Source organism: Hylobates moloch, unplaced genomic scaffold (assembly GCF_009828535.3).
Source record: "Hylobates moloch isolate HMO894 unplaced genomic scaffold, HMol_V3 SCAFFOLD_10, whole genome shotgun sequence".
NCBI classification, from domain to species: Eukaryota; Metazoa; Chordata; class Mammalia; order Primates; family Hylobatidae; genus Hylobates; species Hylobates moloch.
This window is the reverse complement of record NW_026652285.1, coordinates 73,603,820-73,616,718: the sequence shown is the minus strand read 5'-3', so window position 1 is coordinate 73,616,718 and position 12,899 is coordinate 73,603,820. Positions and strand designations below refer to the sequence as shown.

The window sequence follows — 12,899 nt, the reverse complement described above, 5'->3', positions numbered from 1 at the left end:
CTGGCTAATTTCTGTATTTTTTAGTAAAGACAGGGTTTCACCATTTTGGCGAGGCTGGTCTCAAACTCCTGACCTCAGGTGATCTGCCCACCTCAACCTCCCAAAGTGCTGAGATTACAGACATGAGCCACCACACCCAGCCAAGTAAACAATTTCAAAGGGCCAATTATAACATGCTATAGAGAGATTCAAAACAAAGGCCAAGAAAAGACCCTCAGATTGGCATTTAGGAGCATATCAGTGACCCTCACTGAAACAGTTTCAATAAAGAGGAAAGGAAAGGTGCCCATTCAAGAAGTTTTTCAGAAAACGACCCAGAAAGGTTGCCAGGAGAAATGGGGACCAACAAAGTTTTTATTCAAATAATAAACAAAATTTTTTAAATACCCTTTATGAGCCAAGAACTGGGGTGAACAAATGAGACATAGCCATGTCCTCCAGGAAGCTTGGAGTTTAGCCAAATAGGAGAGAGCTTGGCATGTTTAAATGTAAAGAAAGAGGAGCCAGAGGAGACAGTAAAGATAAGGAGAGTGGGGATAATTGAGTGGAGAAGAACTTAGAGGAGCAGGACTGCATGAGACTCAATATTAAGCATAGGTGTCACAGCTGGTGTAAGACAAAAAGGAGGGAAGAGGCAGAAAAGAGAAAACGGTTGGAATCAGCTCTATATAAGTCAAGAGATGTAGCAGTTGATGACTGATTACAGTTGAGGGTATCTGCTGAGAATGATGAAGAAATGGAAATTTCAATACTGACAGTTGGAAAGGGTAGAAAAGCAGTTAAAGGAACTTGCTAGGAAATTGATCAGACATTATGGCCAGACATAGCCAAGCATCAGGTAAGGGGCAGCTGAAATAAGAGTGAGTGTGTGGTAGCTTCATTCCTGAGTTTTCCTAACAGCTGTCTAAAGCATGCAGGAAGATTCAGAATGCAAAATAGTGGGGTAGAATAGTGAAAGTTTAATAGGAAGATAGAAGAGTGACAAATTTTAGCGATAGCCCCTGTTAGCTTGCTGACCATAGAGGAAGCTAGGCAAGGAAGCAAGAGTAGTCAGAAGTGTGGTGATGAGGCCCTAAAGGGAAGGAAGGCCCCAGGGAAGCTAAATCATCATCTCACAGGCGTAAGAGAGGTATGAGATTTTCAAAGTAGTGCTTTACCTTGACTGTGGAAAGCAGGGTGCAGTGGTGCTGCTGCATGGCTGATGGACTGAGGAGACCTAGCTCACGTGATGGAAGGATTGTGAAAGCGCAGGTCATAAGAGACATCCACACAGAAGAAGGGAAGCTGAGTTTATCATCAAGGATGGTGCTTCCCAAGCTCTAGTGTGGATCTGAATCACCTGAAGGACTTGGTTTTGTTGTTGTGATCTTTTATATTTACACATAATTGTATAGATTTGCGGGGTATCTGTGATATTTTATAAATGCATATAATGTATAATGATCAAATCAGGATAATTAGGGTATTCGCTCCAAATATTTATTATTTCTTTGGGTTTGGAACATTCCAAATCTTCTCTTCCAGCTATTTTAAAATATGTAATAAATCATTGTTAACTATAATCACCTTACTGTTCTATCAAACACTAGAATTTATTCCTTCTGTCTAACTGTATTTTTGTACCCATTACCAACCTCTTTTCATTTCCCCTACCTCCACTTGAAGCACTTGTTAAAAATGCAGATTATGGGTCTCACCCACTGAGTTTCTAATTCAGTAGGTCTGGGGTAAGGCCAGGGAATTTCTATTTCTAACATGTTCCTAAGGGATCCTGGTAGACCATGAAACACAGTTGGAGAACCATTGATGTAAAATGTAGAAATAAGTCCTGGAGAGAACAGACAATAGCAACACTGACTGGAAGAAGTGGTACCACTGAGTGACATTCAAATATTGTCATAAGTTTCATAATTCTGAATTTATCTTTAACTGGAATGTATACAGGAAAGCAAATGATACTATAACAACTAAATAAAAATTACATATTCTTCTAGACCAATATAGGTAGAAAATGGAAATATTTTTAAATAAACATGTTTTTCTTTTGGTATAGTGTACTATACTAGTGAGAAATTTCTCAACTTTAGTTGCCAGTACTGTTGCCACAATATTGTTGGTACTGAACAGAGATTTCCCCAGTAACTGACAGAAACCTCAAGCTTACCAAAGAAATGCTCAGAAAACTGGGATAAAAAGGGGAGACACTTTATAGAAGGGGATGGTATCAGTGGCAATATTCAGCAACATTGCTGTAAAAAGAAGAAAATCTGAGTGAAGGTTTGGCTGGTTTCCCATGAGAAGTAGACAGGGTCAAGGTGGGGTCACATTTACTCTAACCGGTCTCCTCTCTCATATTTGTCTTCTAGGCTAACTGCCAGGCGGCCAAAGGACAGTACGTTCACACGGGTTCTTCTGGGGCTGCTTCCACCCAGTCGCTCTTCACAGCCTGCTATACCTACTAGGGTCCAATGCCTGCCAGCCTAGCTCCAGTGCTTCTAGTAGGAGGGCTGAAAGGGAGCAACTTTTCCTCCAATCCTAGAAATTCGACACAATTAGATTTGAACTGCTGGAAATACAACACATGTTAAATCTTAAGTACAAGGGAGAAAAAATAAATCAGTTATTGAAACATAAAAATGAATACCAAGGACCTGATCAAATTTCACACAGCAGTTTCCTTGCAACACTTTCAGCTCCCCGTGCTCCAGAATACCCACCCAAGAAAATAATAGGCTTTAAAACAATATCGGCTCCTCATCCAAAGAACAACTGCTGATTGAAACACCTCATTAGCTGAGTGTAGAGAAGTGCATCTTATGAAACAGTCTTAGCAGTGGTAGGTTGGGAAGGAGGTAGCTGCAACCAAAAAAGAAATACATATTCTATAAACCTTTGGCTGCTATCAGGTTTCACTTTTCTGCTCTTGTTGTCCAAAGACTCAGTGTATTTCATTACTTTTGACTCCACTAGACATGACTGGGTTTCAACAGTAAAGGTCTTCAACTCTGGCTATTCATTGGAATCAAGCCACAAAATTTTAAAAACTGAGAGGCTCAGGCCACACCCCAGCTCAATTAAATCAGAAACCCTAGACCTGGGATCCTCTAACTATTAGATTTCTTAAAGCTCCCTCAATGATTCCAATGTACAGTCAAGTTTGAGAACTACCAATCTAAATTTCAAGTTTGAGGGTGTTTGAAAATTAAAGCCATTCACAATATGAAGCCAGCTAAAAATGTAGAATGATTTTGAGCAACTTGTGGAGTATAATAAGAGAATTAATGTGACTTCAATGCTTGGAGCATTCTTCTTCAAGTGGCCCAGGTTTGGTGAAACAGGACTACCTTGTCATCTGCACGTCCAGGCACATTTCGTAGTTTTGCAGTAAATAATATTCACATAATGATACTGTATTGACTTTCAATTTTCAGAATTAACCTATAGTTACAGCACTTAAGACAACCAGAGTTACAAAAGAGAATTTAAATATTATAACTCTGGACAATATAAAAGTGATGATTTAACTGACAGAAGCTGGGAAATATAAGGGGGAGGAGAAGTGGAGGAAAGCAAAGAGAGTCAGGAATACTACTTAAAACTGATGGATTAAGAAATAGTGCTTTAATTCTATTTAAGTAATAAAAGAAATGGATGTAAATCATAAAACTATATATCTAAAATTAAAATATTGATGGTAGTATGCTAAATTTCTTACCTGGAATAATACAAAGACAAATGGTATTGTGTAGATTTACAAATGAAGAAACAGAGGCTTAACATATTATTTAGAGGAATAAGACAGAATTAGCCAAAGGGGCTTACTCTAAGACCTGGGAGAAAGACCTGGGAGTCGGGGCACAGGAAAGATGACATTTCCTTATTACCTGCCCTCTACAGTGTTTGAATGTTTATTTCCATGTACTTGTCATTACTTTTCTAAAAACAACTACATTCATACAAGCAACTCAAGCCTATATTAGAGATCTATTAAGCCCACGGTTTTCATTTTACAGATGATAAAACCAAGTCCAGAGAAGTAAAATTACTTACTGAGGGTCACACATTTATGGCAGAGCTGAGAGATTAAAATTCAGGTCTTCTGAACTCAGGTCTCTCACCCAAAAAATGGATACACAGCCAGAGATCTTACAGGGCAAGGTGACAGGCTGTGTTCAGTATCTCTGCCACCCGTGGTGTAGGTCTTGTACATTTCTCCTTGTACATTTCAGTCAATCATCAAGCACTTCATCTCCTACTATGTGCCAAGCTGTCCTAAAAGCAGGTAGGTAACACCTTGTGAGACAAAGCTTTTCTGCCAGATAGTTTTTATCCAGATCTTACTCAGCATCGCTGAATTCTTTAGATATTTTAAGAGGTATCTAAAGAAACCTCTTAGATTCTTATCAGTTAACCATGAATTTATAATCAAGGATGAGTTACTTATATATTTTGGTCAAGGCTGAATTACATTTTACTGGGAATGAGGATTTATATAATGCATTTTCCTGGCTGTCATCTGATATATTTTCCCTATTAAAGGACTACTGTTGTCTTTGAAATCTTAATTCCAGTAATTTCCTCCTTTCAGGGTAATATGCAGACAAGTGTTTTATAAGGCTACAGAGTTCAATTTCACTGTGATTACTAAGTGAGTATTTAGTGACTTCCCAGCTTTGGTTACTTTGTCAGATTTATTTTAGTAGTTATTAAACACCTACTAAAACTAAAACCTGGTACTAGACATGAAAAATAGAGAAATTTCAGCTTTAGGGCACACCAGACAATTAAGCTTAAATAGCTAAGCAAGAAACACACAAACCATTGACTGGGGGTTGGTAAGTGGGGTGGAGAGTCAGGGTGTAGAATCAGATGTCTGGGTGTAGGAAAGGGAGAGATGGCATTTAGGTTGGACATTACAGGAGAACAAAAAGGAAAGGAACTCAGAGAGAGGGTACTGCCTGTGTGTAAGAAAATACGTTCATAAGTCACTGGGAGAAGATGACATTTTGAAGCTATCAAGAGCCAAGGCCACACACACACACACACACACACACAAATGACTATGTTGTGGAAAGAATAAAAAGAGGAATTTGTTTTTTCTCTGAAGAGGGAAGAGGGAAGAAGGAAGGGAATGGGCAAGAAAATGAGGGAAGAGAAGAAGAAATGAGAAAGGAAGGAAAAGGAGGAGGCAGGAAAGAAGCTAGGGCAATATGTAATTGTGGGGAGGTGACGGGCTTTTGAGAAGGAGGAGAACTATTATTAAGCAATCTAAAGACACTGTCTTCTTGTGAGGAAGAACTGAGTTTCTCATTTGAGTCTGCAGCATGCTTTATAAAAACGATATACTGAGATGATTCATAATGTGAATTAATTTAGGAGAAGCAAAAAACAACTGTGACTGTGAGAAGATAAGCTCTAGAAACTTGCAGCAATCTTGGAGTGAGCTTTAGGCAAAGCAGAAATGGGATTTCCAGATCATCTGATTTAGCCCTGCTGGAATGAAAGACTCCAGCTGCCGTCTAGATGTCACTCACAGTGACAGAGGAGAAAACTGGGGTCCAGCGTGCTAAGGAAGTTTTCCAAGGTCACATAACCAGTTGGTGGTGAGATTTAGGCTAGTGTGATTTACAAAGTCCTGTTGGGTGGGAGTACTCAGGGTTCTTCAAAGCACAGGTTCTGGAGTCAGATAGCATAGATTCAAATGCTGGCCCTGTCACTTACTAGCCATGTGGCCCTGGACACATTATACCTTTCTGTCATTCAGTTTCTTCATCACTTCAAAAAGTACATGATCACATATTGTTGTAAGAATAAATGAGTTAATACATCTCAATAACAAGTTCACAATCCCTTACTCACAATTCTGAAATCTAAAAACTCTGAAGACCAAAAGTTTTCTCATAAGTTTTAGTAAATTATTTGGTGGCAAAACCTGACCTGAACCTATCTGTCATCTTTACTCCATTTGATGAGATGCAGCAATATTAATGTGCTTGATTTCAGGTGCTTCCTGAGACCCTGCAGAGGGAGTTATACGATACATACAATATACTGCATAAGCAATATATTTACTCTCTAAAATCTGACAAAATTCTGATTTCCAAAGCACATATGGCCTCAAGGCTTTCAGATAAAGAATTGTGAACCTGCCCTTGGAACAATATCTGCCACATTTCTAGAGTAAAAGATAAATTGCCCATGCTCAATGCAGCCTGGAGGGCTCATGCAATGCTACCATTCCCAAAGCCCATTTTGAAGACAGGATGAATTAAGAGAGAAAAGTGATGCAAAGCTCAACACAGCCAGTCACAGCCCTTTTACTGCTGCTCATATAAACATGGTATTCTGGCTGGAAAGCAGTCTAAGCCTCTTGAAATAATCTAAAGCACTCAGTATTGGGCATCAATATGTATAACATATATAAAAATCAGACAAGTACTCTTGCAGCACCTACTGTATGCTCAGCACTGTAAAGACACTACATAGTCCTTCTATGCTTACCATGGAAATGAGGAAGACAGGCATGCAGTTAGAAAACAAGAAAATGGTACACAATAATGTGCTAAATTGCAGTGGCACAGGCTAGATGCTGAGATTAAAAGGGAAAGAACATTTTATGGAAGAGGGAGGATTAGATGAAGGCAGTTTATTATTAGTTATATGATCTTGGGAAACATAGTCTCTCTGAGCCTCAGTCTTCACATCTGTAAAAGAGGCTTGTTTTGATGGCAATATTTTATATACAGTGCCAGATACATAAGTAGGGAATAAATATTAGTTTTCCCTGTCAGCTGGCTCTTGAAGAAAGGTAAAGGCTCATGAGAATGAACATGAATTGTGCGTCCTTACTAGAGTACAAACTATGTGTCGAGAGAATTATGGGAAATCAACCTGGAATGGTGAGGCTGATTTCCCATAACGGAGCGGCACGTGGATGGGCAGAGATACTTTAGAAAGTCTTGCCTTGAAGTGATGAGAAATAGGGAACTGTGGATGACATTTAAGGAAAGAATAACATAACAGCAGTGCTGAAAATTACTTTCTAGAATGTAGAGGATCAGGAGGGAACCAGGAGCCAGCTAAGTGTCTATAATAGCAATCCAATGTAGCACCTGGCCTTTTGTTGGTGGGGTAGGTGAGTAGACATGACATCTTTAGACTAGAGAAAACAACAAACAATTCCTTGTATGTAGCATAGCCATTTACCATCTTAATAAAGTCTGTTTCATTGCAACCTGATAGGCAAGTGCTTGGGACAAATGAAAGCTCAAAATTCTTTACCTAGTTCTCAAAAAGACTTACATACATGCCGGGCTGAGTAGTGTGGCAGATGAAAAATAGGGCATTTTCAATCTAATTAAACTAAAGAACTTCTGCACAGCAACAGAAACTACCATCAGAGTGTACAGGCAACCTACAGAATGGGAGAAAATTTTTGCAATCTACTCATCTGACAAAGGGCTAATATCCAGAATCGACAAAGAAACAAACTTACAAGAAAAAAACAAACAACCCCATCAACAAGTGGGTGAAGGATATGAACAGACACTTCTCAAAAGAAGACATTTATGCAACCAAAAGACACATGAAAAAATGCTCATCATCACTGGCCATCAGAGAAATGCAAATAAAAACCACAATGAGATACCATCTCACACCAGTTAGAATGCCAATAATTAAAAAGTCAGGAAACAACAGGTGCTGGAGAGGATGTGGAGAAATAGGAACACTTTTACACTGTTGGTGGGACTGTAAACTAGTTCGACCATTGTGGAAGACAGTGTGGTGATTCCTCAAGGATCTAGAACTAGAAATACCATTTGACCCAGCCATCCCATTACTGGGTATATACCCAAAGGATTATAAATCATGCTGCTATAAAGACACATGCACACATATGTTTATTGCGGCATTATTCACAATAGCAAAGACTTGGAACCAACCCAAATGTCCATCAGTGATAGACTGGATTAAGAAAATGTGGCACACATACACCATGGAATACTATGCAGCCATAAAAAAGGATGAGTTCATGTCCTTTGTAGGGACATGGGTGAAGCTGGAAAACACCATTCTCAGCAAACTTTCTCAAGGACAAAAAACCAAACACCCCATGTTCCCACTCCTATGTGAGAATTGAACAATGAGAACACATGGACACAGAAAGGGGAACATCACACACTGGGGCCTGTTCAGGGCCCTCGGGGGAGGGGGGAGGGATAGCATTAGGAGATATACCTAATGTAAATGATGAGTTAATGGGTGCAGCACACCAACATGGCACATGTATACATATGTAACAAACCTGCACATTGTGCACATGTACCCTAGAACTTAAAGTATAATAATAATTTTAAAAAAAGAAAAATAGGGCATTTTCTAAACATAGCACTAATTCTTTGAGCAGTTCAGAACAGCCAGGGCTAGGCAGTAGCCCAGGGTCTCAGGTGTCAGAGAAATGTATTCTGCCCTCCTAAGATAATCAAGGTCAAGGCAGCCTTCTGCAGCTATGTACAACTTTTCCTTCTCCTGCTCTGTTACTCTGTCCTGTTCAGAGTGCACTTCTGGGTTGCAGGGACACAATGACTGTCATGTAATGTGAGGATTTACCTCAGCCAGTGGACTAACATGAGAAACCTGTTCTTAGAGCATGGCTCCCAGATAGGCAACAACACAGGGAAGACACACACACCATGTTTTATTTGTGTGAATGAAATCACACAACCAAAACTCAGTGTTTTGGAAAGCTGGGTGATTTTTTCCCCCGTCTCATGTAACACATGTGGCTTACTATGCATTCCTCAAGTCTTCAAGTCTCCTTGATTATAAAGGGCTGCTTGAAGCAACTATCAAACTAACATAACACCTAGCAGGTATTTTTAAATTTTTTAAATACATGTTAATTGATCTTGTCCCACTTGTGCAGTAAAGCAAATGTGTCTCTCTTCTATTTGTGCATTATGGTTATAGATGGACTTAATTTTAAAGAAACCAATCAACCCACCGCTACTACCCACCTGGGGCCACAAAACACTTGAATGAGGGAGAATAATGTCAAATGTATCAAATACTGACTGGGAACAGCAACTTTAAAAAAATGATTGGAAAACCTGGACTAGACTGTTTTCAAAAAAGGAGTTGAAATTTATTCTGCAAGCACTGTGCTCAACTAGGTGTATTTTGTGTGCCCCTAGATTTGCTGATGACATCCTCCTTTAGGAAGACAGATGAATGTGAAATGCCTCACTCATCAAAATTACAGAGAAATAGAATATCTTTGCCTGTTTTTCTTTTTGCCACCAAAGACCCCTTTTACCTGCTCATTTAAAAATTTTATCTAATCAATAATTTGCTTCATCTACTTTAAGCTCAATTTTCTTTCAAAATTGTCTCATATGTTAATACCCAGAAGAAATATGAGTAATTTCATTAAGTTCATAGTTTTACTTCTTATGATGCCATAGGAGTAAAAAATATAAAATAATTTTTAAAAGTTTTACTTCAGCTGGGCTCTAAATAAAATCCCAACTATCCCCAGCTGCTCCTTCAAACCTTTACTATTGACAAGACACCTAACTCTACCCCTAACCATGTCCACCCATCTTCCTTCCCTGATCCTCAAAACATGGATTTGATTATTATTTTTTAATGGGTCATCTCAAGTGAATTCGATTTTCCCCTCACCCAACCAGACACCAAATTTGTCCTCTTTCATTTTCTCCCAAGTTGAAGAAGGTCCCTGAAGAAAATCTTTCTGTAACTGTTAGTACTCATTTCAGCATATCTAATAACTTAATCAACTTTCTTTCTGTTCTCCTCTATCTTCAACCTATCCCTCAACTGGCTAGCCACTCAAATTTTTCTTTAATCTCCATCTACAGCCCTCTTTATACTCACAGACGAGTAATCTACTTTTATTCTCTAACTTTATAGAACAGTAAAATTAAGCAAGTAAGAAGAATAACCAATAAAGGGTTGCCATTTTTTTTTAAGTAAAGACACAAATGTAACAGACTATCCTCCCAAATCAGTATTATTTCAAAAAAAGACTTAATTTTTTTTTTTTAGAAAAGAGCATACTTTCAGAACAAAGGTCTCTAATAATCAATTTTTTTAAACAAGGATATTATATTATTTTTGCTACTTGAATGTAGAATAATTTTTAAGAATTGACCGTATTTGGGAGCTGATGATCTACTCTCCAGACACCATTTAGCCACTTGAAAACTGGCTCTTCCTAACTGCAGAAGCTGTTCTTACAGAAACCCATTAATGACTAATTATCAAATCCAAAAGACACTCTTCAACCCTTCCTCAGCCTCTCTGCAGCACGCTTCTGGATCACTTTCCAACAGAAGTTATCACTACATGTTGGGTTTCCCACACTTCTGGTTATTCCTGTCTCCTTTGCACCTTGCCTACCCACTAAACAAAGTAGGCCCTAGGATTCCATCTCTGGACTTCTTTTCTTGCTGTATTCTTTCCTTAAAGCTTAATCCATTCATGTCTAAACACTGGTGAATTCCTAAATCAATTTCTAGCCCAGTTCTTTTTCCTGAGCACCATATCGATATCTGCAATTGCCTCTGGACATCTTTACTATCTCACAGACAGACTAACACACATTCAAAATGTTAGTGATCTCCTCATTCCATACAAGGTACACTTTTTTTTTTGCCCTGTCTCATTGAATAAGAGCACCAACAACCCAAACTGACTTTGAATCTTTACTCTTCCTTAGTTTTCTCATCCAATTAGCAACCAAATCTCACTGTTTATAAATATTTCTCAAATTCATCTCTTTCTCACATTCCCACTGCCTTAGTTGAAGCACCATAATCTCTCAACTGTACTACTTTAAAGACCTGTTGAAGTTTTTACACAGAAACAAGGCCCTGGCACAATATTTTCCATACGCAATTTTCTGAGAATTAAGATCCACAAATCTAAGGAAGGTCAAGAACCATGGTTCTTGCACACTTAATAAGAACCAGGTGAAAATTTAAAAAAACAAACAAAAAACACAAACAACCAAAAAACCTGGTCCCAAATCTTTCCCTCCCTATGGAACACAGGATTTTTGGGTTTAATATTTGGAAAGTTGCACAAGGGAAGTATTTGTAGTACTAGTAATGTTATTCTTAAGCTGAGTGCTGGTTACATAGGTGTCTAGTAGTGAAAACTATGAGCTGAACACTTCAAATATGTATCCTTTTAATGTACACAGCATACTTAAATACAAAATAGTACCCCAGAATTTTAGGCAGAATAGTCTCCCTAGCATGACAACTCTTGATCTGCCCTTACAGAAGGGCAGCCTTACCTCCTGTCACATTCCCAATTCACCAAGCAATCAGGAGTTCAATTTATAGCTACCAGTTATCTCACAATTCCCCTGCCTTCAGATACTATTCATCTTCCCTGGTCTCATCTTTTAGCTTCATCTTAAGTATCCTCTTGATTTAACTTTTTCCTTCCCTTCTCTTCTAGATACTTCATTTCCCTCTCTAGAGCCTTCTGCATACTTTTATAATTTTCTTGGGAAACAGAAATGGACACTTAACTGCTTTTTTTATTTTTATTTTTATTTTTATTTTTTTGAGACAGAGTTTTGCTGTTGTTGCCCAGGCTGGAGTGCAACGGTGCGATCTCGGCTCACCGCAACCTCCACCTCCTAGGTTCAAGCGATTCTCCTGCCTCAGCCTCCCGAGTAGCTGGGATTACAGGTACGTGTCACCATGCCTGGCTAATTTTGTATTTTTAGTAGAGACGGGGTTTCTCCATGTTGGTCAGGCTGGTCTCAAACTCCTGACCTCAGGTGATCCGCCTGCCTCGGCCTCCCAAAGTGCTGGGATTACAGGCGTGAGCCACCGCGCCCGGCACTGCTTTTTTAAAAAAATGAATTTTTACGTAAAAATGGCCATACTGCCCAAAGTAATTTATAAATTCAATGCTATTCCCATTAAGCTACCACTGACTTTTTTCACAGAACTAGAAAAAAACTACTTTAAATTTCACATGGAACCAAACAAGAACCCACATAGCCAAGACAATCCTAAGCAAAAAGAACAAAGCTGGAGGCATCACACTACCTGACTTCAAACTATACTACAAGGCTACAGTAACCAAAACAGCATGGTACTTGTACCAAAACAGATATATAGACCAATGGAACAGAACAGAGGCCTCAGAAATAACACCACACATCTACAACCATCTTATCTTTGACAAACCTGACAAAAACAAGCAATGGGGAAAGGATTCCCTATTTAATAAATGGTCCTGGGAAAACCAGCTAGCCATATGCAGAAAGCGGAAACTGGACCCCTTCCTTACACCTTATAGAAAAATTAGCTCAAGATGGAATAAAGATTTAAATGTAAAACCTAAAACCATAAAAACCCTAGAAGAAAACCTAGGCAATACCATTCAGAACATAGGCATGGGCAAAGACTTCATGACTAAAACACCAAAATTAACTAAAACACTAAAGCAACAAAAGCCAAAATTGATGAATAGGATCTAACTAAACTAAAGAGCTTCTGCACAGCAAAAGAAATTAGCATCAGAGTGAACGTGCAACCTACAGAATGGAAGAAAATTTCTGCAATGGCACCATGCAGAATGACACCATGGCACATGTATACCTATGTAACAAACCTGCACATTCTGCATATGTATCCCAGAAGTTAAAGTATAATTTTAAAAAAATGATTTTTTAGGGTTCTATGTTTTTTATAAGCAATGATTTGTATATGCAGTCAAGAACTGTTCACTGTTACTGGAGTTCTGAGTTGTCCAAGGATTTTAAAATTATGAAATTTCTATAAATTCCAGATTCATGTCCAAGGATATTAAGAATTATGTAGGAATACTTCATACAACCATAGCCTCAAACT

The 12,899-nt window shown here is 38.6% G+C and overlaps 1 protein-coding gene across 6 annotated transcripts in view; it reads left to right on the top strand.

The window, feature by feature from the left end:
* ALDOB (aldolase, fructose-bisphosphate B) overlaps positions 1–4,951 on the top strand; it is a 52,704-nt gene extending 47,753 nt beyond the window's left edge. For all 6 annotated transcript variants that reach the window (XM_032164703.2, XM_032164704.2, XM_032164702.2 and 3 more), the window contains one exon: positions 2,367–4,951. In XM_032164703.2, coding sequence (XP_032020594.1) covers positions 2,367–2,462 — 96 coding nt within the window. In that variant the 3' untranslated portion in view covers positions 2,463–4,951. The remainder of the gene's footprint in view (positions 1–2,366) is intronic.
* Positions 4,952–12,899: the final 7,948 nt, after the last annotated feature.